Source organism: Lynx canadensis, chromosome A1, assembly GCF_007474595.2.
Source record: "Lynx canadensis isolate LIC74 chromosome A1, mLynCan4.pri.v2, whole genome shotgun sequence".
Classification (NCBI taxonomy): Eukaryota; Metazoa; Chordata; class Mammalia; order Carnivora; family Felidae; genus Lynx; species Lynx canadensis.
Window position 1 is genome coordinate 212232623 of NC_044303.2, and position 22466 is coordinate 212255088.

At 41.6% G+C, this 22466-nt stretch overlaps 1 protein-coding gene and 1 pseudogene across 1 annotated transcript in view; both read right to left on the reverse strand.

Moving 5' to 3' along the window:
- TTC23L (tetratricopeptide repeat domain 23 like) overlaps positions 1–22466 on the reverse strand; it is a 49093-nt gene that overhangs the window by 14185 nt on the left and 12442 nt on the right. Inside the window, exons 5-8 of the mRNA XM_036064331.1 lie at positions 14494–14650; positions 12876–13001; positions 9560–9737; positions 7511–7619 (exon numbers count right to left, since the gene is read on the reverse strand). Of these exons, the coding sequence (XP_035920224.1) occupies positions 7511–7619; positions 9560–9737; positions 12876–13001; positions 14494–14650 (570 nt within the window). The remainder of the gene's footprint in view (positions 1–7510; positions 7620–9559; positions 9738–12875; positions 13002–14493; positions 14651–22466) is intronic.
- Positions 13627–13719, reverse strand: LOC115526757 (annotated as a pseudogene).

Here is a 22466-nt window from a genome sequence, read left to right on the forward strand (position 1 = left end):
TTTTCTTTTTTTTAAGTAGGCTCCACACCCAGCATGGAGCCCAATGTGGGGCTTGAACTCACAACCCTAAGATCAAGACCTAAGCTGAGATCAAGAGTCAAGATACTTAACCGACTGAGTCACCCAAGTGCCCCTGCTTGTTTTGTTTTAGTGAACTGCCTAGACTCAAATGGCAGAATCTGTCTCCTCTATGGTGTCTGAATGCTAATGTCTTTGCTTAGGTGTTTGATTTCTTTAAAATAGACTTTATTCTTTAAGGCAGCTTTACATTCTCAGAAAAACTGAGTGGAAGGTACAGAGATTTTCATATAACTTGCCCACATATGGCATTTGGGATGGTTAATTTTCAGTGTCAACTAGACTGGGCTAAGGGATGTCCCGATAACTGATAAAACAATTTCTGGGTGTCTCTGTGAAGGTGTTTCTGGAAGAGATAGACAACTGAATCAGTATACTGAGCAAAGAAGATCTGTCCTCACCAAGTTCACACACACACACGCACACACACACAAAATGCAAAGAAAGGATGAATTTTCTCTCACTCTTTTCTTGGGCTGGAAATCCATGTTCTTCTGCCCTCAAACATTGGAACTCCTGGTTCTTGGGCCTTTGGATTCTGAGACATATTATACCATGGGTCCCTTCACTCCTGTTGGTTATATTTCTCTGGAAAACCCTGATTAACCAGGAATGAGCCCAAGAATAAGGACGTTTACTTGCCAAAGCCATGGCTGAGTGCCCAATCTTCAGCAACAGCAGCACTGAGCCTCTAATATGGCACCATTATGTACGGTGACTAGCCAGCTTCCTGGTAGCAAGTTGATTACCCCGAACCATTTTCTTCATGGAAAGGGCAGCATTTTGTCCTTAACTGGAATATATTTCTACTCTGGATATAAATTTGCCTTCCCTGCATGCAATGATTCTACCAAAACTACCACCCATAAACTTAGAATGCCTCATCCATCATCATGGTATTCCACACAACATTGCTTTGGATCAAGGAACTCACTTCACAGCAAAAGAAGGGCCGTAATGAACCCATGCTCAAGAAATTCACTGGTCTTACCATGTTCCCCACCATACTGAAGCAGCCAGCTTGATAGAATGGTGGTATAGTCTTTTGAAGACAGTTACAGTGCCAGCTAGGGGGCAATACTTTGCAAGACTTGAGTTCTCCCAAAGGCTGTGTATACTCTGAATCAGCATCCAATATATGGTGCTGTTTCTCCAATAGCCAGGATTCACAGGATAAAAACAATAATAATAAAGGTAGAGGAAGGGTGAATTCTCTCTCACTCATCCTGAGCTAGGAAGTCTACCTCCTGCCTTTGGACATCACATAATGGTTTTAGATTCCCAGCCTGATCATTCGAATATCCCTACTATATCTCAGTCTTGTTCTGATGCTTGCTGTGTTTCTTGAAACTGTGTGGGTTTGTTTGTTTTTGTTTTGTTTTGTTTTTTGTTTTTGCTTTTTACTAAGCCTTGAAGTTTTCTTGATAGGTGGACATGATGTACTGGGTAAAAGAAAATGCTCTAAATAGGCCACTAGCTACGTGGTGGGAAGATGTGGGCTTTGAGGGGAAGGCATTCTATCATCCTAGGTTAGGTCTCGGTCTTTTAGTGAGCCTGTGCCCCTGGACTGTGAACTTCGCAAGTGCTTCTCAGCCCCTTTCTCCCTTAGAGGGGAAGGGATAGTGAGAGTGGGCTAAAGTTGGGTATTTCCTTCCCTTTGGGTTGGTTAGGTTCTGAAACAGCAACAACAACAACAACAATAGTTTAGGCTCTGGTAAAATAATTTCTCTTGAGGACAGGCCTTATTTAGTAGAAAGCTCTGGCATATTTTTTAAAGGATTTTTTCTTTTAAGTTTATTTATTTTGAGAAAGAAAGTGTGAGCGGGGGAGAGGCAGAGAGAGAGGGAAAGAGGGAGAATCCCAAGCAGGCTCTGCACTGTCAGCACAGAGCTCGATGAGGGGCTCAAACCCACAAACTGAACTGTGAGATCATGAGAATGATCTGAGCCAAAGTCAGCCACTGACCTCACCAATTGAGTCATCCAGGGGCCCCAGCTCTGGAATACTTTAGCTGGCTATTTTTCCCCCTCTCTCTCCTGGCAGCAAGGGGGCATTTTTCTCCAATATTCACTTTGAGAACCTGGTCAAGCTCCTGGAGGTAAATCTCACAAGAGTGTGGAGACCACCCCCCCCACTCCCCCCCCCCCCGCCCCCGTCACTGGGTACTTGGAATTTTTAACTCTCAGTCTTATCCACACTGAGCTTCCAGAAATTTATCAGTTATAGTTCAGGTATTCCTACCCAGTACTTGTTCCTGTAGAGACAGGTACCTGCTCAGGCAAATTGTGATTCTCTGTATTTATTTGTCTCTCCAATTTCAGGGGCATCAGTTTGCCCTGTGACCTCACTTCCCTGACAGATCTAAGAAGAACTGTTGATTTTCCAGTTTGTTCAGCTTTTTACTTGTTGTTAGGATGGAGTGACCACCTCCAAGCCCCTATATGCCAGACTAGAAATCTAAAATCTTTGTGTTTAATGCTTATTTTTTTTGTAAATGTTTTATTTATTTTATGAGAGCATGCCAGAGGGAGAGAAAGAGTGGGGGACAGAAGATCTGAAGCAGGCTCTGCGCTGACAGGCTAACAGCATCGAGCCTGATGCGGGGCTCGAACTCACGAACTGTGAGATCATGCCCCGAACTCACGAACTGTGAGATCATGACCTGAGCTGAAGTCAGATGCTCAATTGACTGAGCCACCCAGGTGCCCCTAATGATTATCCTTTAAAAATTTGGTCTGGATTCCTGGGGTTACCCCTGTGTCTGCATAGCTTAGTGCTGACCCAAGTGACTGACTTGAAAAGAGGTTGTGCTCAAAAACCTTTACGATGTATGACTTCTATCCTCTGTTGATTGATCTGTATGTAGATCAGGGTGTGCATTCAAAGCTCTGCCACATTTCAAGTCTTCTTTGGTTGTTATTTGCCATATCTCCCCTACACATGTAAATAGTTTCCCAGTTGGCAAGGGATGTTGGGAGAGCTTCTCTGGCCTTTTCTTGGCTCTCATTTCCAGGTTCTTCCTGCTAAGATTTCTGACGGGCTTCTAATGCCTACAAACCAGGACAGCAACTTTAGGCTACCAAGTATGAAGGCATTCCCTCCTTGCATTTCTTCTGAGTTTGCCACTTTTATCTGATGAATCAATGGGGGGGTGGGGGGGGTTGCCCCTTGCTCCAAATGGAGTCCAAGGCCTCTGCCACAAAGTTGCTGTTCTTTTGGCGAGACCCTGCTGATCAAATTGCTGTATTCTCACTGTCTGAGCTGGTGCTGTGGGTGGACGGAGCAGCCTCAGGCAAAAAGACAAGAAGACTCTCTTTACCCAAAGCTCTAGCAGTTTTGCAAGAATGCTTTCCAATTTGTTGTCTGCTTATTTATTGCCAGTGTCCTCAAATGGTTATTTTTGTAACATCTTAATTTTATGTGTGTATGTGTGTGTTGATTCACAGATCTCTTCACAAAGGCATAGCCAGAAGTCTCTACCTGTTTACATTTTGATGTACATTTTGATGCGGTCTTAGTTACTTTGCAGTTCATTTTTCATGTATATATACATATGTGTGTGTGTGACTATAAACAATAGTATTTTTATGTCCTAAAAATGCAAGGTATTTTTTCCTTAATATTGTTTTTAACTTTCTTTTTAATTATAAAGTCTAATCCTTTTACAGACTACAGAATTCCATGCAATTAATATATCAAATATTCCATTTACTAATTGATAAACATTTAGGTGTTTCCAATTTTTTTACAATTACAGACTGAGTGCCACAGTAAACATCCTTCTACATGTTTCCTTTTGGTTTTACTAGGTCTTATCAAGTTATTTTCCAAATTTTTTATCACTCCTTCCATCTATGAGTGAGCAGAACTGTTTTTCCACAATCTGGCAAATACTAGATATTTTCATATTTAAAATTTTTTTACATAGGATAGGTGAAAACTGATTTTAAAGGTATGTATAGTTTTAAGATGTGTAACATTTTGTCAAATTATCTTTCAGAGATTTTGTGTCAAATTGCTCTCATCAATCCTAAATGTTATCATTTCTTTTAAATGTTGACATTCTGATGGAAACTTGGTATCCTTGCTGTTTTATATTGATTCATTATTACTATGATTGAACCTTTTTTGTGATTATTGGCCATTTGTTTTCTTTATGTAATGTTTGGTATTATTTTTCTCCCTATTTTTCTATTGTAAAGTAAATGCAAATTTTAGCTCCTACGTGTAGGACAATGATCTATGTTGAATGACTGTGTATGTTACGAAAGTGAGTTTTTTCTCTTTTTTCTTCTGGCATGTGAATACCATTGTTCCAATTGTTCCAACACCATTTGTTGAAAAGACTATTCTTTCCACATTGAATTGCCTTAGCACCTTTGTCAAAAATTAATTGGTCATATTTACACAGGTCTATTTCTGGACTCTCTTTTGTGTTCCAGTGACTCTGATCTGTCCCTTCACCAATACGAAACTCTCTTGATTACTGTTGCTTTTATTTATTTATTTATTTATTTATTTATTTATTTAAAAAAATTTTTTTTTAACATTTATTTATTTTTGAGACAGAGAGAGACAGAGCATGAACGGGGGAGGGTCAGAGAGAAAGGGAGACACAGAATCCGAAACAAGCTCCAGGCTCTGAGCAGTCAGCACAGAGCCCGATGCAGGGCTTGAACTCACGGACCATGAGATCATGACCTGAGCTGAAGTCGGACGCTTAACTGACTGAGCCACCCAGGCGCCCCACTGTTGCTTTTATAATAAATCTTAAATCAGGTAGTATGATTCCTCCAATTTTATTAGTTTTCAAAACTGTTTCAGCTATTCTAACTTCTTTGCATTTCTGTATAAATTTTTGAATCAGCTTGTCTATATTTACAAAAATTCCTGCTGGGATCTTGGATTGATAATTTGTGTTAAATCCATACATCAATTTCTATAGAAGTGACAGCTTTACTAGACATCTTCCAATCTATGAATACATTATGTCTCCATTTATTTAGATCATCTCTGATTTCTTTGATCAGAGTTTGTAGTTTTTAGCATACAGATACTGTACATGTTTTGTTAGATTTATACCTAAGTGTTTCATTTGGGAGGAGGGGCTATTGTAAGTAATATTTCTAAACATTTCAGTTTCCAGTTGTGAATTGCTAATATATAGAAATATGACTGGGTTTTGTGGTTGTCTTTATATCCTGTGATCTTGCTAAGCTTAAACTCACTTACTAGTTCTAAGAGTTTTGCAGATTTCTTGGAATTTTCAGCAGAAACAGCTGTATTGCTGCAAATGAGGACCATTTCTTTTAGGCTGTATGTCTTTTTCTTGCCTACTGCACTAGCTAGGACTTCCAGTACTATGTTGAATAAGCTTAGTGAGAATGAACATCCTTGCCTTATTCCTGATCTTAAGAGCAAAGCAGTTTTTCACCATGAAGCATGATGTTAGCTATGGGTTTTCTGTACATGTCTTTTATCAGATTGAGAAAGTTCCCCTTCCACTGTGAATGGATGCAGAATTTTTTCACATGCTTCTTCTGCATCAGTTGATAAGATTACGTACTTTTCATCTTTGGATTGTTAATATGGTAGAGAACATTCATTCAGGTTTAAACACTGAACCAGGCTGACACTCTTAAGAAAAAAGCTTCCCTTGGTCATGGTGTGTTATTCTTTTTTATACATTGCTATGTATTTTCTTGAGAATTTTTTGGGTTTATGTGTATGAAAGGTATTGTTCTGTAGTTTTGTTTTGTTTTTTTTTCTTAAGGTCTTTACCCAGATTTGGTGTCAGGGTAATGCAAGCCTCATAAAATGAGTTGGGAAATTTTCCCTCCTCTTCAATTTTCTGGAGAAGATTATGCAGGATGGGTGTTAATACTTTATTAGGTAGAATTATCCAGTGGAATCATCTGGATGTTGATGTATCTTTCTCACAAATTCTTTTTTTTTCAATAATTAAGGGCTTATTCAAATTATCTGTTCATCTTGGATTACACTGTTTTTTATTTTATTTATGGTACTTTGTGACAGACACAGGTTTTAGATCTTTTTATAATTAAATCTATCAATCTCTTCTAGTATATCTTTGTGTGCTCAGAAAGTTCTTATTTCCTTAAGTTATTAATTTTAGGAGTTTTGATTGTAGAGCTGTATTTCCTTCGGGATAATTCATATTTTCAGTTGTGATCAGTCAGATGTGATCCATCTGGAATTTAGTGAATGATAGGTGAAGATCCAAATCTTTACAGGTAAAAATTAATATACAAGAAAAGAATAAGGTGGCCTTAGAACCTCCCAACCCAGAAGCATAGAAGTTTCTCACTTGAACAAAATTTTTACATATTCACAAATACATTAAATGTGTTATAACCATGAAGACTATTTTTAAAAAAATCAGATGTATAGATGGAGTACAAATACTCTGAGTATACACAAGAAAACTTTTTAAAGAAGATGATTAGCTAGGAAACACAGAATCAGGAAGTCTTCAATGAACATTCATGCTAAAGGAAACAGTAATCAAAATATGAAAATAACTTCTGAAAACTGAACAAAATTATTTAATGACTTGGGAAAATAGAAGAGTGGAGAAAAGTAGGATGCAAAACTTTCCCTGTGATTCGTTCCCTCTCTCTCTCACTCTTCCTCTCTCTTTTTCATAAAAGACTGAAAAATAATGTACACCTAAATGGATTCCTTTTATGAGCAGAGATAATCAACATTTAAAAATGTTTAAATCAGATTTTTCACAAATCTCAAATTCCTCCGGATGGGCCATCGAATCCATTAGTGTCCGTTAATCTGACCCAGTCAGCTGAGCACGGCACACAGTCCTTTCTCATCCGTTCTTTTGTGTCTCTCCTGAAGCTACTCACTTTCCAAAGGATGACCTTGTCTGAGAAAGGACTACTGTTGATGAATTCATCACCTGGCTTTCTTCCAGAAGCCCCAATACCTCACTTTTGAATACAGTCATAAAAATTCTAGCTGCTACAAGCGTTCTCTCTTGACAGCCAGAAGAAAAGAGTCAAGGAGGTTGAGAATGGAGGAGGAAGAAAGAAGGAGCCAATGTTTTTGTCTTTTATCACTGGATTTCCTCATCAACCAATACCTCACAGCTCACATTCATAGCGTGTATGATCTCTACTCTTTATGCAGGTGAGTTCTGCTGAGATTCTAAGGGAACAAAGGAAATAGAAACCAGATGGTTTTATTGGTTTTGATGTTCCAACTAATCTGTGGAGATATTATTGTGCCTAAATTCATGTGTAAATGCTTTTGTACAAAATGGCTTCCAGTCTAATTTTTCCATCACAGTCATGAATAGCTAATTACAACCTGTTCACATCGCTAGATAGACCATTGCCAGTGTGCTTCCCCCCACCATGGGAAATGGTGATAACTGCAAGCTACCTCTTCTACTTACCCCTGTGTTGGGCCTCTCCAGACAGGGCATGAGCCTTGGCTAGTAACGCACTTGCCTCTGCAGTTCGGGGGCTGACGTCAGTGAACAAAGAAACACAGATAGAATAGGCCTGGAATAGAGAAAATCATTATCAAGAGTACCCAAATGACAGTATTTCAGAGGATTTTCTAATAGCTCTCATGAAATTGCTAGTTGAGAGCTGTGGATAGCTAATCATGGAGTTATAAGAGAGGTGAGTTTGAGTCCCAGCTATTTCCTGTGAGTCTTGAGCAAGTAACTTCACCTTCACATGTAAAAGAAATATATAGTTTCCATCAATTGTGGTTTGGAAAATATTAATGAGATGGTACATGCAAAGCACACATAATACCATCACATGGTAAGTTCTCAATAAATATTAGCCACTATGATGTCTTATTAGGTGTCATAGCAAAACTAAAATCACAACTTTAGCTAAGCTTCTCAAAGGTTCGTTATCAAAGGAAGTTCAGGAGAGTTAAGTATGGACCCTAAAACCATACTGCCTGGGTTCCTATCCCAGCTCAGCCACTGATGACTCAGGCAAATCACAAACTTCTTCAAATATAAAACCGGAATGACAAAAATGACTGTTACAAGCAGTTGCTGTAAAGATTAAATGAATTAATATGTGTAAAGTGTTTAGGATACCACCTGGAATGTCCTAAGCATGACAGAAGTGGAGATTTTATTACTATTATCATTCGTACTAAAGTGGAAGGAGAAAGAAGAGAGAAACCCCTGGCCCACACCCACCAGAAAGAAAAAAGCCCCCTTCCCCCGTGCCTCACAGTTCACACGGGTCAGACACTGTGAGGTATCTCAAGGAGCCCCAGAGATTTCAGACAACACTATGGAGCTAAGGTAGAGTTCAGAGCTGGTATGTGTGCGGGCTCTGAGGACTCAAATTCTCTAAGTTCAAATCCCTGCTCTCCTACTTGTTAGCGACACAACTTCAGCTGAATTAGCTGTAACTCTTTAAGCTTCCGTTTCCTCATCCTTAAAATGAGATCAAATCATAATGCCTCCACTTCATAGGCGTATTGCATGGATTAAATGAGTATACCCTCAAGTGCACATAGTAAAAGCAGTCCATAAATGTTAACTATTTGTGTTGCTGTTGGGAAACACTGACTATATCTTGATTTGGCAGTCCTGATCTGACCGCCACTTGCACAGTCTTGGACACAAGAAGCTGATGGCTTGCTCTGTAAACAGTGGACTCCCTGCCTTCAGACCAACATCCCCTAACATTTCTCCACGGTGTGATTACCTGCAATGCCTTTTCTACAGTATCAGACTGTTTTCACATATACCATTGAATTGCATTGCACGGTTTCTATGATACAGGAAATCTAATCCACTTTTGGCTTCCGGAGGTACCAGAAGCCACAAACAGGTTCTTATTTGAGGAGAGAAAAGGCGAATTTAATAAGTTTCAAGGGAAGTTTCAAGTACAGGATGCATCAAAAAGCCCCACACTGTTTTCATTATAATGACTCAACATTCCTTCCTATTTTGTTTTGTTTTCCCCTGGGCATTTGTCAAATTAGTTACCTCCAAGTGAAATACTCTTTTGTTGGTTTAAATTTAGACTTGTTGATACAACCAGCTGGGCTAGCCTAGAGGACAAATGACAGCATCACACCAAAATATCATGACTTTTTTTTTTTTTTTTTTCATTTAAAAAAAGCCCTTTGTGTTTGCTAAAGCCTTAAGTTTGGTTGCCCCTACGGCTTTTTTCCCTGGAGCAGACTCACTTGCTTACCTCTTCCCAGCACCCACAGAGATGAGGGGAAGCCTGGGAGGGGAAATTTGGTCCCAGATCAGGTCAAACAGCAGATACACTCATCCTGAGTTCGGATTCTCTGCCCATGTTGTTTAAGGTTGAGGTAGGGCTCTTGTGTGGATCTGGTGGGAAATCCACCCCACCCCCTAGTTCTTCTGAGAAGCCCAAGCTTCCCTGGTCCTGGGAACGGGACATAGGGCCAAAGAAGGCCAGTAGGCTGGTGCTCCAGCCAACTCACCGACCTGCTGCAAGTACTGGATGGCCTGATCATGGTTCCTCCTCAGCTGCTCGATCTGCGCAATCTCCTCGTACAGACTGACCAGATCTGATGTCCTATCACCCTTAGCAGCAATAACATTGCCAATTGCCTTTTCAAAGTATGCCAGAGCAAGGTTCAATCTGTGGACGGCCAAGGAGGCTCTATAAGAAGAGGGACAAAGACGCAAAGTCAGAGAGGCCCCTTACTTTGCAGACACAAAAGAAACTGATTCTAAGAATGAAATGATTTGGCCTTTAGAGGCCAATTATCTGAGTGGTTGACTAAAATCCAGTCTTGCTATAAACAAACTCCCATTAACCTGCATTTTACCCACCAGATTCCACTGACTGATATTCACTCCCATTAATACAGCATGCTATAGTCTAATTTTATAAAAAAGCATAAAATGGCTTCTAGCAGTTCACAAGATGGGTTATTTACCCGTAAACACAGACTTTCTAGAATCAGAATAAAATTTTATTCTGACTCCCTCTCTTTCAGACCAATACAAAGCCATTGCTTTGTCTTGTTTGATTTAGTTTATTCCTCCTCAGTTAAAAATGAGGATAGAGAAAACAATGTAAATATTCCTTCCAAAAGACAGTGGTTCAATAAATTATGGCACATCATATAATAAAATACCTCAGGCTTTAAAAACCATGCTTCCGTTTTAGACTAAATAATATGAGGAGAAATTAAAAGTGTGGCAAATTTTAAAAAGTGATAGGACTACTTAAAATTGACCCTGACAGGGGCGCCTGGGTGGCTCAGTCGGTTAAGCGGCCGACTTCGGCTCAGGTCATGATCTCTCGGTCCGTGAGTTCGAGCCCCACGTCGGGCTCTGTGCTGACAGCTCGGAGCCTGGAGCCTGTTTCAGATTCTGTGTCGCCCTCTCTCTGACCCTCCCCTGTTCATGTTCTGTCTCTCCCTGTCTCAAAAATTAATTTAAAAAAAAAGTTAAAAAAATAAAATAAAATTGACCCTGACATATCTATCTATCGATTGATCAATCTTTATCTCTAAAATACCCATAGCAGTTATGTTTGGGTTGCGAAATTAAAACTAACTCTTATTTTCTTCTTCATATCTATATTTTCAAATCTTCCAAAACAAAATATAATTTAAAAAATGAGAATAAAAAAGCATTTCATTAAAGTTTATTCCTCTAAAGACAGCAAGACACAGGCAAATAACATGGTAGTTCAAAGCTGGTTCTCACAGTTATTAGCTTTAAAAAAAAATTTTTTTTTAATGTTTATTTATTTTTGAGAAAGAGAGACAGAGACAGAGAGTGAGTGGGGGAGGAACAGAGAGACAGGGAGACACAGAATCTGAAGAAGGCTCCAGGCTCTGAGCTGATAGCACAGAGCCTGACGTGGGGCTTGAACTCACAAACCGTGAGATCATGACCTGAGTTGAAGTTGCACACTTAACTGACTGAGCCACCCAGGTGCCCCCCTCAGTTATTAGCTTTATGGTCAAATTCCAGGAGTCTACATTTCCTTCCAAATAAAACAATGATAAGAATACCTAAATTACAAGGTTATAAAGATTAGATAAAAAATTGTACATGAAATTACTTAACATATAGTGGATACACAATCAATATTACTTCCCCTCACCCTTTGCTTCTTCCATCTTTGTATTCCCAAAGTAGAAAAAATATGTATGTATATGAAATTATTTTATATAAGGCATTCTACAAGTTACAATTTATTTTAAACTGAAAGATTCATCCTTCCTCTGAAGATTGGGATTAACAATCAAAAGAGCACTGGCATGTTATCTGGTAATTCTTTACAGAAAAAATATTTGATCAATCAGACCACTATTTCCTTTGACTATTACAGCAGAAGTTACAGAATGAAAATGCCTCTCATCAAGAGCTTGTAGGGAGATATTAGCCAAGTTGTCTGGCCTAAACAATCACAGTATATTTTCCCTACCTTTAAAATGAGAAAGGGGATTGCCCTTACTAGATATTTGCTCTCTATGAAATATAAGTCAATGTGGTACAGAAGGTGAGCTATGGATTAAGAAGACCCATCTGTAGTGTTGGATCTTCTACTAGTCATTCTGTCACCTTGAGTTACTTACTCTTCCTGTGCCTTAATTTTCTTACCTGTGAAATGAAAACAAAAATACCTACCTCATAGCTTGCGGTAGAGGATTGAACTAAATAAATGATGTAGCGCACTTAGAATAGTTCTTGGAGATAGTTACACTGTTCCAACACTTAGAACAGTGCAGGTACAAAATAGATACTAAATAAATATTGTAGAATGAATGAGAGAAATACGCACTAATATTTATTCTGAAAAAGGAACAAGGCTATCTTTCACATACGGCAAAAAAACCTTAGCCACTGACCCATGTGACAGCAGCAGACATTCACTAGACTCTAATTTATGGCTCCGTGGACTTATATCAATAGTTTGATCTAACGTTGGGCATTCAAACACCTCCCCACCATTTCCCATTTGATTTCTAGGTTCATGGTTGTTTAGAGCAGGTAGGCATGACTCATGTATTTCATTTACTTACCATTCTGTCATCGATCCTACCATGCCAAGTGTTTACAGTTTTGGAACCAGATTGTGGATGTGCAGATATCTTAAAAATCTAAGGAACAGTAAACCTTTTATTATTCTTTTTTTCCCCCGATAATCTGCTGGGCCCACTCTTCTATGTAAATACTGTGATTCTCTCTGAGGATACCTAACTCAACTGCAAACCAGTTAAGTCTTGTTCTGGCTTGAACACATCCCAAGTACCTGGTTTCCATATGGAACAGAACTTTCCTTAAAAATTCATGGGCCGTGCATAGCTTTCATGGGCTTCCAATAAACAAACGGTCTTCATTAAGTACTCTTTCCTTGTCTTTTAAGATACCAAGCTTCATGACAAAAGTAGGTGGCGATTCAGAAAAAGACATAATTTGAGAGTAGGTGTGAAAGACAGAATAAGGGCGAGGAGTCCATGAGTTCAGACCATGGATCCAACACTTGTCACCGTGGACGGTTTGTTTAATCTCAGCCTCAGTTTCCTCTCTCTCTCTCTCTACAATAATTGCACCAACTACCTCACTGCTGTCTATGAGAATTCAATGGGCACTGCACATAAAGCTTAGACCATGGTGTGTGCGTTTGGTAAATAAAACGCCTCTTTTATCACCATCTGAGTATCTGGGTTTTTTGCCCTGAGTATTTTTTCTCCCCTTATACAGAAGAGCACAGAACAATCATGTGATACCGGGCCTCATTCACAAAAGCCTAAGCCTCCCAAAGTCCAGATCTTACCTGCCCAAAGCAATTGTCAGGTCTTTCTCCGAGACTTGTAATCTGTGAACACTTCCCTCACATAATTCTTTCAGCTCCTTCATGTTTCTCTCTGCCTTCTGCAGGTTGAAATAAGCCTCTCTGCCAGTGAAACAGTCAAGGAAAATGCTAGGCACACAAACTCCCCCACTTCCCAGGGACAACGGCTGATAAGTAAACAAAAGGGCCACTTGGGAAAATGAAGCAGAATTTGAAAAACAGGCACTTTACTATGTTCTTTATTTTCTATATGTATATGTTGTCAAGAATTCTTCAGAAAAGAAACAGAGACCTGGGTTTCTCATGGCAGTAGCCTGAATCCAGGGCTGTGGTGGGTGGCGAGCATTTGGAGAAGCGAACAGAAACTGTAAATTATGCTACATTTCCTTTAGAGGCATCCATGGTGTGATAATACTCACTTTTCCCAAGTTGCTTCCTGTGAATGGTAAAAGAGAGGAACTAATTCTGCTGAAAGGGACTTTCTGGATCATTTAGAAAGTCCAAGCAAAACAGATTTTTGGCAAAAGGCAAACAGCAAGAAAGAAAATCCCCTTAATTCCCAAATATCCTATTTCCCACATAGTCAGTAGCCCCTTCTAAAGGCATAACAGAGAAAGGCAACGAATCAGTGTTTACAAGTTGAGTACCAAGACCAAAAAAGCCGAGAGGGGAACGTGGTAAAGAGGAGAGATGAAGGACACATGGTCTCCAGGAAGACTTATGGTTAATTTTGTTTAATATGGAATGCTTTATAAATTTGCATATCATCCTTGTTCGGGGGCTGCGCTAATCTCTGCATCGTTCCAACTTTAGTGCATGATCGATCGTGAACACGAAATACCATGCACGGTTTTCAAGTAGAGATAGTACCAAAAGGCTGTCAAAATCACACGCTTTTTGAAGAGTAATGGTCCGCCTCTGGGGACATAGAGAACTATTTCTTTTGTCTTTTTTGCTTGGCCTCCAGCTTCATGGCAGTATTCTCAACAGCATTTCAGAAAAACAAAAATGATCAAGAGTCCATTAAATCAGAGACTTCTGGCTGCAGGTTACAATCACCTGGGGCCTTTAAAAAATGTCAATAAACAGATGAACCCCAGACCTACTAAATCAAAATCTCGAGGGTGGGACCCAAACAGCAATAATTCTTAAAGCTCCCCAGGGGTTACAGGTGCTGCCTAGTTTGACAAACATTGCTTTAAATTACCACCCGCTCTCCCCACTCCTATACCACCCCCCACCCACTATCACCCATGTCCTCACTGCTAAAACTGGTCTTCTTGGGTGCTCAATCAAGCAGGACACACTCCGAAAACTTTTCAGCTGGCTAGGGGACAGGTCACCAGTGAGACCCCTCTCATGGCTCAACTCAGAGTTTATATGAACAGATACAGGAGGAATAATTCATACCCTTCTAGATGGAGGTAAGAGGCTTGGTGGGGGGGGGGGTGGATGTCAGAATAGAGCTGTGAAGCCTGGTTCAATCTCCCCTGTTCCTAGGTGAGACGACCCGCCTGGGGACATCATGTGCTCCCAACCGCCCCCCCACCCCCACCCCGCCCAGCTCTGATCACAGGCCCAGCCAGGAAAGGAAGGATATTGGTTCTGTAGGAGCCAGGCCACCCCCACGGTGTAGTACAGCATGACCAGAGCTTCCAGGATTTCCTTTTTCTCCGTGTTTGAGGTCGTGTTTTCCTTCCAGGTCAGCAGCGTGCTCCTGGCAGATTCAGCATGTTTCTTGGCCTGAGCTGGGAGGCCTGGGGAAGTTTGAGGGTGGGTGGCAAGAAGAAAAACATTAAAAAGTCATGTTTCAGTGAAAGACATTTCTGGGAGGAAATAGGTGGGTAGTGTGTCTGTCGTGTGCTCTATAGTATTAGTTTCCAAAGCTGGCTGCGCATCAGAATGATCTGGAATGCTTGTAGAGAATATAGATTCCTGGGCCCCACCCCAGACCTACTGAGTTGGAATCTCTAGACGAATAGAGTCCAGCAATCTATATTTTTAATTAATTCCACAAGTGCTTCTTATGCAGCCATCAGAGCATTTATCTGGGGTCCAGTCTGGAAATCACTAGTAGACCAGGAGTAGAAGCTGAGTATCCTGTTCCCAATCCTGCCGTTAATGCCATGCGACCTTTTCAACCCACAAAGCTTCTCCATCCTCCAAATGTAAAATGACAATAATTATAGAAGCTGTGCCTTTACCAAACACCTGGAGCTAGTCCAGGAACAAACTAGGTTAGGCCACAGAGTGCTACGCTTTGAGCTTTCTGGAAAAAGCATTCTAAAAATACAAGGGCTTATGAATACAATTACTTCCATCTGGGGATTTTTTTTTTTCAATCCAAGATGAAGCTGGATAGGCTAATTGGTCACACACACACACACACACACACACACACGCACACACACACACACGCACACATGCACACTCTAATTGCTAAAGGCAGTGAGGCCCTCACTAAGAAGACAAAGGGATCCCTGATGGGAAAAGAGTAGCTCCAGAGAAAAGAGAAAGGCCAGCAGAGAACATATTATCCTAGAACATTATCTCCTCTGCTCTACTGAAGACAGTTAGGGCTGGTGTTCACGTTCAGCTCTCCTCTCTGCAGGTTGGTAAACATATTCACCCCTGCCAGCTAGGCCCACTGCACCCGTAATTCTCACTTCACAGCCCCATCCCTCAGTCCGCTCTGCCTCTGGCCCTTAGAGCCTGTTTTCACAGTACAGGTAGAATGAATGGCCACAAAGATGATCTTGAAAGGTCTTGAGGCCTGTGGCCCTCATACATTCCATGTGCAGGACCTCCTTAATGAGTCGCTACAAGGTAGGGGGAACAAAGCTTCCCTGGGAGAGCCCTAAAAGGGACCTGGAAGCCAAGAAGTCTTTGTAGAACACTCAGAGTTTCCTGTTCTGTAGGTCTCAACTTGAGAGAAATGGAGTCTGTGGCCAAAGAGATGGCTGTGCCCTAAGTTACCAGGTAATAGCACCCCTCAAATTGCACTGCACTTCATAAACACCCTGTGAAAATGCAGATGCCTGAGCCTTGTTTCCAGTAGTTATGGTTGACAGGTTCTGAGGTGAGAACAAAGGATTTACATTCATAACAACCATCCTAGGTGATACTGATGCAGGCTGTCTAAAGACCACACTCAGAAAAGCATTTAGTAAAATCTTTATACGAGAGGTGGGACTCATCTTACTTTGAAGAGTAGGTAGTTTGACTGATAGAGAAGAATGAGGAGGGGTTTCCACTTGTAGTAAACAGCCTGAGGCCATAAAGACAGAATAGGCAAGCGCGCGCGCGCGCGTGTGTGCACGTGCATGCACACAGGCACACCCATGTGCATGCATACACTGGTGGGGTGGGGTGGGGGCATGTAGGAGCACCATGGAAGGCAGTAAGGAGACCAGCCTGACTGAAACGGAGATTTAAATGTAAAGACACCCAACGTGTGAATTGGATGGGAAAAATGGAATCTTGGATGCCAAGTTGAGGAGGCTGGATTTGATCTGGTGGGTAATGGGAAGTCTTTATAGGTCTTGAAGAAGGGAGCAGCTACAGAAAAGCCTGCCAAGGACATCAGACAAAGACAATAAAACTGGAAACTAAGGAAGTCTTTTTATCAAATAGGCTGTTTCTACAACCACACAGGCCCTTGGAAGTGTGTCAGCAAGAAGTGAAGGAACCCAATCTAGATGCTTCCCTCTGTCTGTAGGAAGGAGCAAAGTGAAGCTGGCTGAGCCACTGAAAACCACCCCTGAATCAGCACAATGCTGCTTCTGGGCTCCTGAATGGGAAACTAATGAGAAAATAGTTCCGAGGCTTTGCAAGTCTGCCCTGCCAGCCACCCCCACCTAAGTGTCCGGTTCTGGCTGTGAAACCCCCAGAGGAATACTTTTCCTCTAAGTTCAGCAGCCAATCAATTATCGGGTTCCTCTTCTCCACTTTATCATGCCCCACGGTGTGGTCCTTCTGATGAAAAAGCTGAGCTGTGTAACCACTGGGTTTAAACAAACTGAACACGGATCTCAATTTAAAATGGCTCATTAGGGGCACCTGCGTGGCTCAGTCGGTTAAGCGTCCGGCTCTAGATTTCAGCTCAGGTCGTGATCTCACAGTTCATGAGTTCAAGCCCCATGTCAGGCTTTGAGCTACAGTGTACAGCCTGCTTGGGATTCTCTCTCTCTCCCTCTCTCTCTGCCCCTCTCCTGCTCACATTCTCTCTGTCTCTCAAAATAAATAAATAAACATTTTTTTTTATTTCAAAAAAAAATAAAATAAAATAATAAATTGGCTCCTTAAAGTCAACCCCAAAGGAAAAAGTCACTCCTTTACTGTTCCCAGAATCCATTCTGGTCTCCAAAGTGGGGTGCATGTAGCCCTACAGTTTGCAAGATGCCATAATGATGTAGGGAAAAAAACTAAATGTCTCTGTTTTTAAAAATTTTGTTTTCTGTTTTTATGAATATATATTATATATTAATACTACTGCCATAACTTACCATAAATATACACACATGGAGAGTACTCAAATTTTTTGTAGTGATAAGGGAGCTAATTCTCAAGAGTTTAAGAGATCACTGCTCTAAACAAACGTTTTCCAATATTTTCAACTATGAAAGAGCTCGTCTCATGTTAAAAAAAACTCACTTTGTGATATTTTTCTGGCATTTCCTACATGAGAAAATTCATGATGACAAAAAGTACTATGAATCAGTGTCAATAATAATTTGAAATAGATTTGCATTTTACTGATTTCAAGAACACCCTCTTCGATGTAAAGATAACACTGCATAGATGTATATGTATGAGTCTCATGTCAACCCTCTCTGGAGGAGGCTCACAGAGTGATGATCTTGTTCTTGAACTCCAAGCCCCATCTCCCTGGTTCCAATGTCAGCTCTGAGAGACCAAGTCATTTTCCTTTACTTGCCCTTCTCCCAAGCCAAGGACACCATCCTTCTCCCTGCACCAACAGTTTGGCAATTACAGAGGGAAAAATCAGACCTGCTCCTGGAGCCTGAGATTCAGAAATTACAGGGGATGTTGATGAATTGGAAATGGGTCCCAGTATTGTCCAACAAACATATCAAAGCATTTTGCTTTAGTTTGGGATGTGATTCCACAACTGATGTCTGTTATTCTGACTCAGGCCAGAGGGAATCTGCTCGGAGACACCCAGTCTTTGGAGTTGCTGCTGTCACCTTTGATCATCATCTATATTTAAGAAGGCAGCCTACGGCCAGACTTCCCAGATACCAATCTTGCCTCAGCCACTTCCTACTATCCCTGTGGACTTGAACAAGTTACTTTATCTATGCTGCAGTTTATTCACCTATAAAATGGTAATGAAAATACTTTCTACCCTGTAGGGTTCTTGTAAGAATGTAATTAATTCATGAAAATAAATGGTGCCTGGCACATAGCAACGAAATGAATTTGAGAAAATTACTCCTCCTCCTCCTACTACCAGCGTCCATTCTCTGAAGCCACTTATTAAATGTGCCCTTGCTTTGGACATTTTTCATAGAGCTGCTTACAGAATCCCTGGAAAAGGCTGCATTCTCAAATGCAATCTCATCGCAGGCAGGCATGAGGTTTCCTGCAGGTCAGGTCACCTGGTTTTTATCATTCCCTGTTATCCCTGTATCAGTGTGGGCTGTTTTTGTTTTTGTTTTTTTACCAACTAGACAGAGAAGGTAGAGTTCATAACTTACGCTTCTTTTTTCTGTATTTTACGGCACTTGTAATAATAGAGCCCGGGATACCTAGAAGGTCTCAGCAATAACAGGCTAATTTACTGCTTTATTAATAATAAGCAAAATATCAGGAAACCGCTTATCTATGCACTTACATTCTTCTTCCTGAACTCTTGCCAACACTTCCCCACTAGGTGACAAGCACCTTGTTGTTCTGTGCCTGCCCTTTGCTCACCCGCTGAAGCGCTAGGCTCCTTAGGCTCGTCCCCAGGTCTGCTGGCACTAGGGTCCCACCTCCGGCCCATGCTCTAGCCCACCATACGGCAGCCTTCACATGGTGCCCTGCAAAGGCTCTATGCTCTCTCGTGTCGACTCCTGAATCCCATTCCATCAATCGCCTCTTTTTTAAAACCTTCAAATGCTCTCACTAAAGGCCTCTTTCCTCACTCTACAATCTTCCTCTTCTAAAATCATCTTCACATGACTTTTTTGGCTCGGCCAGTTACTCTCCACTTTTCTCTTGTTCCTTTCAGTATGCAGGGCCCAGGCCCCCACGCAGTCCCTTCGTGCCTGGGATCTGGCTTTTGCTCCAACCACTCTACTGGCACTTTTCTCCTCAGGCCCCCAAAGACCTCCTACTAAATAAATCCAGTCACAGTTTCTCAGATACTCTTAGCTGCTTGGCTTCTCCTCTTGGCCCCTAGGACACTGCACCAACCCAGTTCTCCTTTCTAAACCTTCTCTAATTGCTTACTTGCTAATAACTCTTGCTGATAACTAATAACTTGCTAATAACTCTTTGCTCCCTTCTCCAAGGGTCTGTCTTTCAGTGTCTTCCTTTTCTTCTCTTTCCCTCTTGGAAGTCTGAGCAATTCCTAGCACTTCCACCTTGGCCTCCAAGCTTACAACTTTCCACGTCCCCTTCCCAGGTCTGCCCTCAAACACTCCTCCATGCTTGCGACTCTCCTCCTGTCCTCCCAAGTTCTAGTCCCAAATTTCCAGCACCAGGTAAAAATGTGCTAGTGGATTTCTAAAAAAAAAATTGTTTAATGTTTATTTATTTTTGAAAGAGAGAGAGAGACAGAACGTGAGTGTGGGAGGGGCAGAGAGAGAGAGGGAGACACAGAATCTGAAGCAGGCTCCGGGCTCTGAGCTGTCAGCACAGAGCCTGATGCGGGGCTCAAACTCACAGACCACGAGATCATGACCTGAGCCAAAGTCAGCCGCCCAACCAACTGAGCCACCAAGGTGCCCCAAAAACGTGCTAGTGGATTTCTCTACTGCAATTCAGAATCACCAAAACCTGGATACACCACTCCTCTCCCCAGTGCACTCCTGTCCCTGACCTACTTCCCTCTGTAAATGGCACCTGCCGGGGCTGGACCTTCATGGTCATCTTTGGGCCTCAATTCTCCTCAACTCCTAATCGAACATCACATCCTGCCAATTCTTCCTTCACAGACTTGTTTTTAAAGGCTATATTTGAGGAGGCACCTGGGTGGCTCAGTCGGTTAAGTACCCGACTCTTGGTTTCGGCTCAGGTCACAGTCTCACGGTTCATGAGTTCGAGCCCCATATCAGGCTCCGCACTGACAGCATGGAGCCTGCTTGAGATTCTCTCTCTCTCCCTCTCTCTCTGCTCCTCTCTCTCTCAAAATAAATAAATAAACTTAAAAAAAAAAAAGCTTAACGGTTATATTTGAATAGATAATACATTTCCACAGTTCAAAAGTTAAAATTGTATGAGAAGGTCAATGTTGAGGGGCCTCACTTCTTTTTTTTTTTTTAATTTTTTTTTCAACATTTTTATTTATTTTTGGGACACAGAGAAACAAAGCATGAATGGGGGAGGGGCAGAGAGAGAGGGAGACACAGAATTGGAAACAGGCTCCAGGCTCCGAGCCGTCAGCCCAGAGCCCGACGCGGGGCTCGAACTCACGGACCGCGAGATCGTGACCTGGCTGAAGTCGGACGCTTAACCGACTGCGCCACCCAGGCGCCCCGAGGGGCCTCACTTCTAATCTTCCCTTTCACTGCAATCCCCCACTAGGTAATTTGTTTTTGCTTCTGTCTTGTGTATCATTCAGTGTTTATGTAAATATAAACACAGATTCTCTCTCTCCCCTTCTTTTTTTCTCACAAAATGAGGCATATTAAACACCATACCATGTTGTACATTCTCTTTCGCCTAACGATGCATCCAGGAGCTTTTTTCCTAGTAGTATATGGCACTTCCTCATGCCCTTTTTAAAGCTGCATTTAACCTGCCATGGGTATTAGTCCTCTAGTGGTGAGGGCACTGTTTTTTTCCAATCTTTTACGATAATAAACAGTGCGGCCAAGCATGATCTTATCCATATGTTATAAGTATGTATTCAAGAAAAAGTCCCAAGAAGATAAAAGATAAATGCATCTGTCCTTCAGAGACTCTTAAATCCCTACCTTCTCATCATCCCTCTTGTCACTTCACTAGCACATTATTACTACATACACCTAGATGACTGGATAGCTTACCTTCTGGCATCATTGCTAGATTAACCTTTCTAAAAGCACACTTTGCTTCATTCATCTCCTTGCTGGAAAAATCTCCAGGAGTCCTCCTTGCCTACCAAACAAATCACAAATTCCTTAGCCTATATATAAAACCCACCACAGTCTGCAAACACACCCTCTTTTCCAGGTTCACCCCAACAGCCTGCTCACTGCTTTCAAAGATACACATTGTGCTGTCCCTCCAGGCTCCGTTCTTCACCAGAAGGCCACCCTTCCTTCTGCCCAAGCTCTGCACATTCTTTAAGGGTCTTCCTGAATGACCCCTGCCCTCTGAGTCTACCACTTACCACCTCAGTCAAAAATGATTCCACCCAACTTCCCCAAAGCCCTGTATTTAAATCACTTACATGGCATTTGACTTCCGGTGCCTTCTGTCATAACTATGTCTGTATGTAGTTCACCTTCCACACGAGGTGTTAAGTTCTTTGGGGCAAAGACTGTGCCTTCTCTACCTTAAATTTCCCAATGTGCTCTTCATGGTATTTCAAATATGTAAGTCTCTCAGTAAATACTCACTGGAAGACTGTTTATTGAGAGAAGTCAGCCCTTGGGCTTGACCCCCCCCCCCCCCCCCCCCCAGTTCTGGAAGAGGCTCACAGGGAAATGAGGCAAGAAGGTCTGAAGGCTGTAAAACACACATGTGCAGTGAAGCATGAACACTCACAGATGCATACATCCCACCTACACAGAAGGCTGGCTCATAAATTCCGCCCATTTTACAACAGCTGAGGATTAATGACAACAAAACTAAGTGGAGCTCAGCAAGACTTCATCCCTCTTGAAGGTTTGTGATTTCTCAAAGCTTTGGTTGGTTTATTCCGTGGACCACAGACTTTAAAAAGAGTTAAAGTAAAGAGACTGGGTAAATATTATAACTGAAATAGGAGGTTTTTCTCAAGAAAAGGTCACGATCATAATCTATTCTGGAAAAATTCTAGGCTAGGTTTCAGAAAGTCTGGGTTCAAGGCTGGGCACTGTTAAACTACACAGGCACTTGGTCTAATCAGGAAGTTGTTTTTCCCATCAAGGAAAAATAAACAAAACCTTCCTTTACGGGAAAACTTTTTTCCTCCCTCCAACATACTACCCCAAATGTGGTTCACCATTCGTGTGACAGGAAGAACTGTAAATCGAGGAAAAAAGGATGGTGTTCTCACCATCTTTTGTGATACGACTGACTCACCTATCTTGACTCAGCCTGGAACCTAACTGGAAAAGTAAAACTCAGAGTCCGTTTGTGACCGTTCATGGAATGGGTTGATTTCAGAAGATGACAACCAACTTCCTTCCACAGACCTACCACCATAACCTCTCCCAA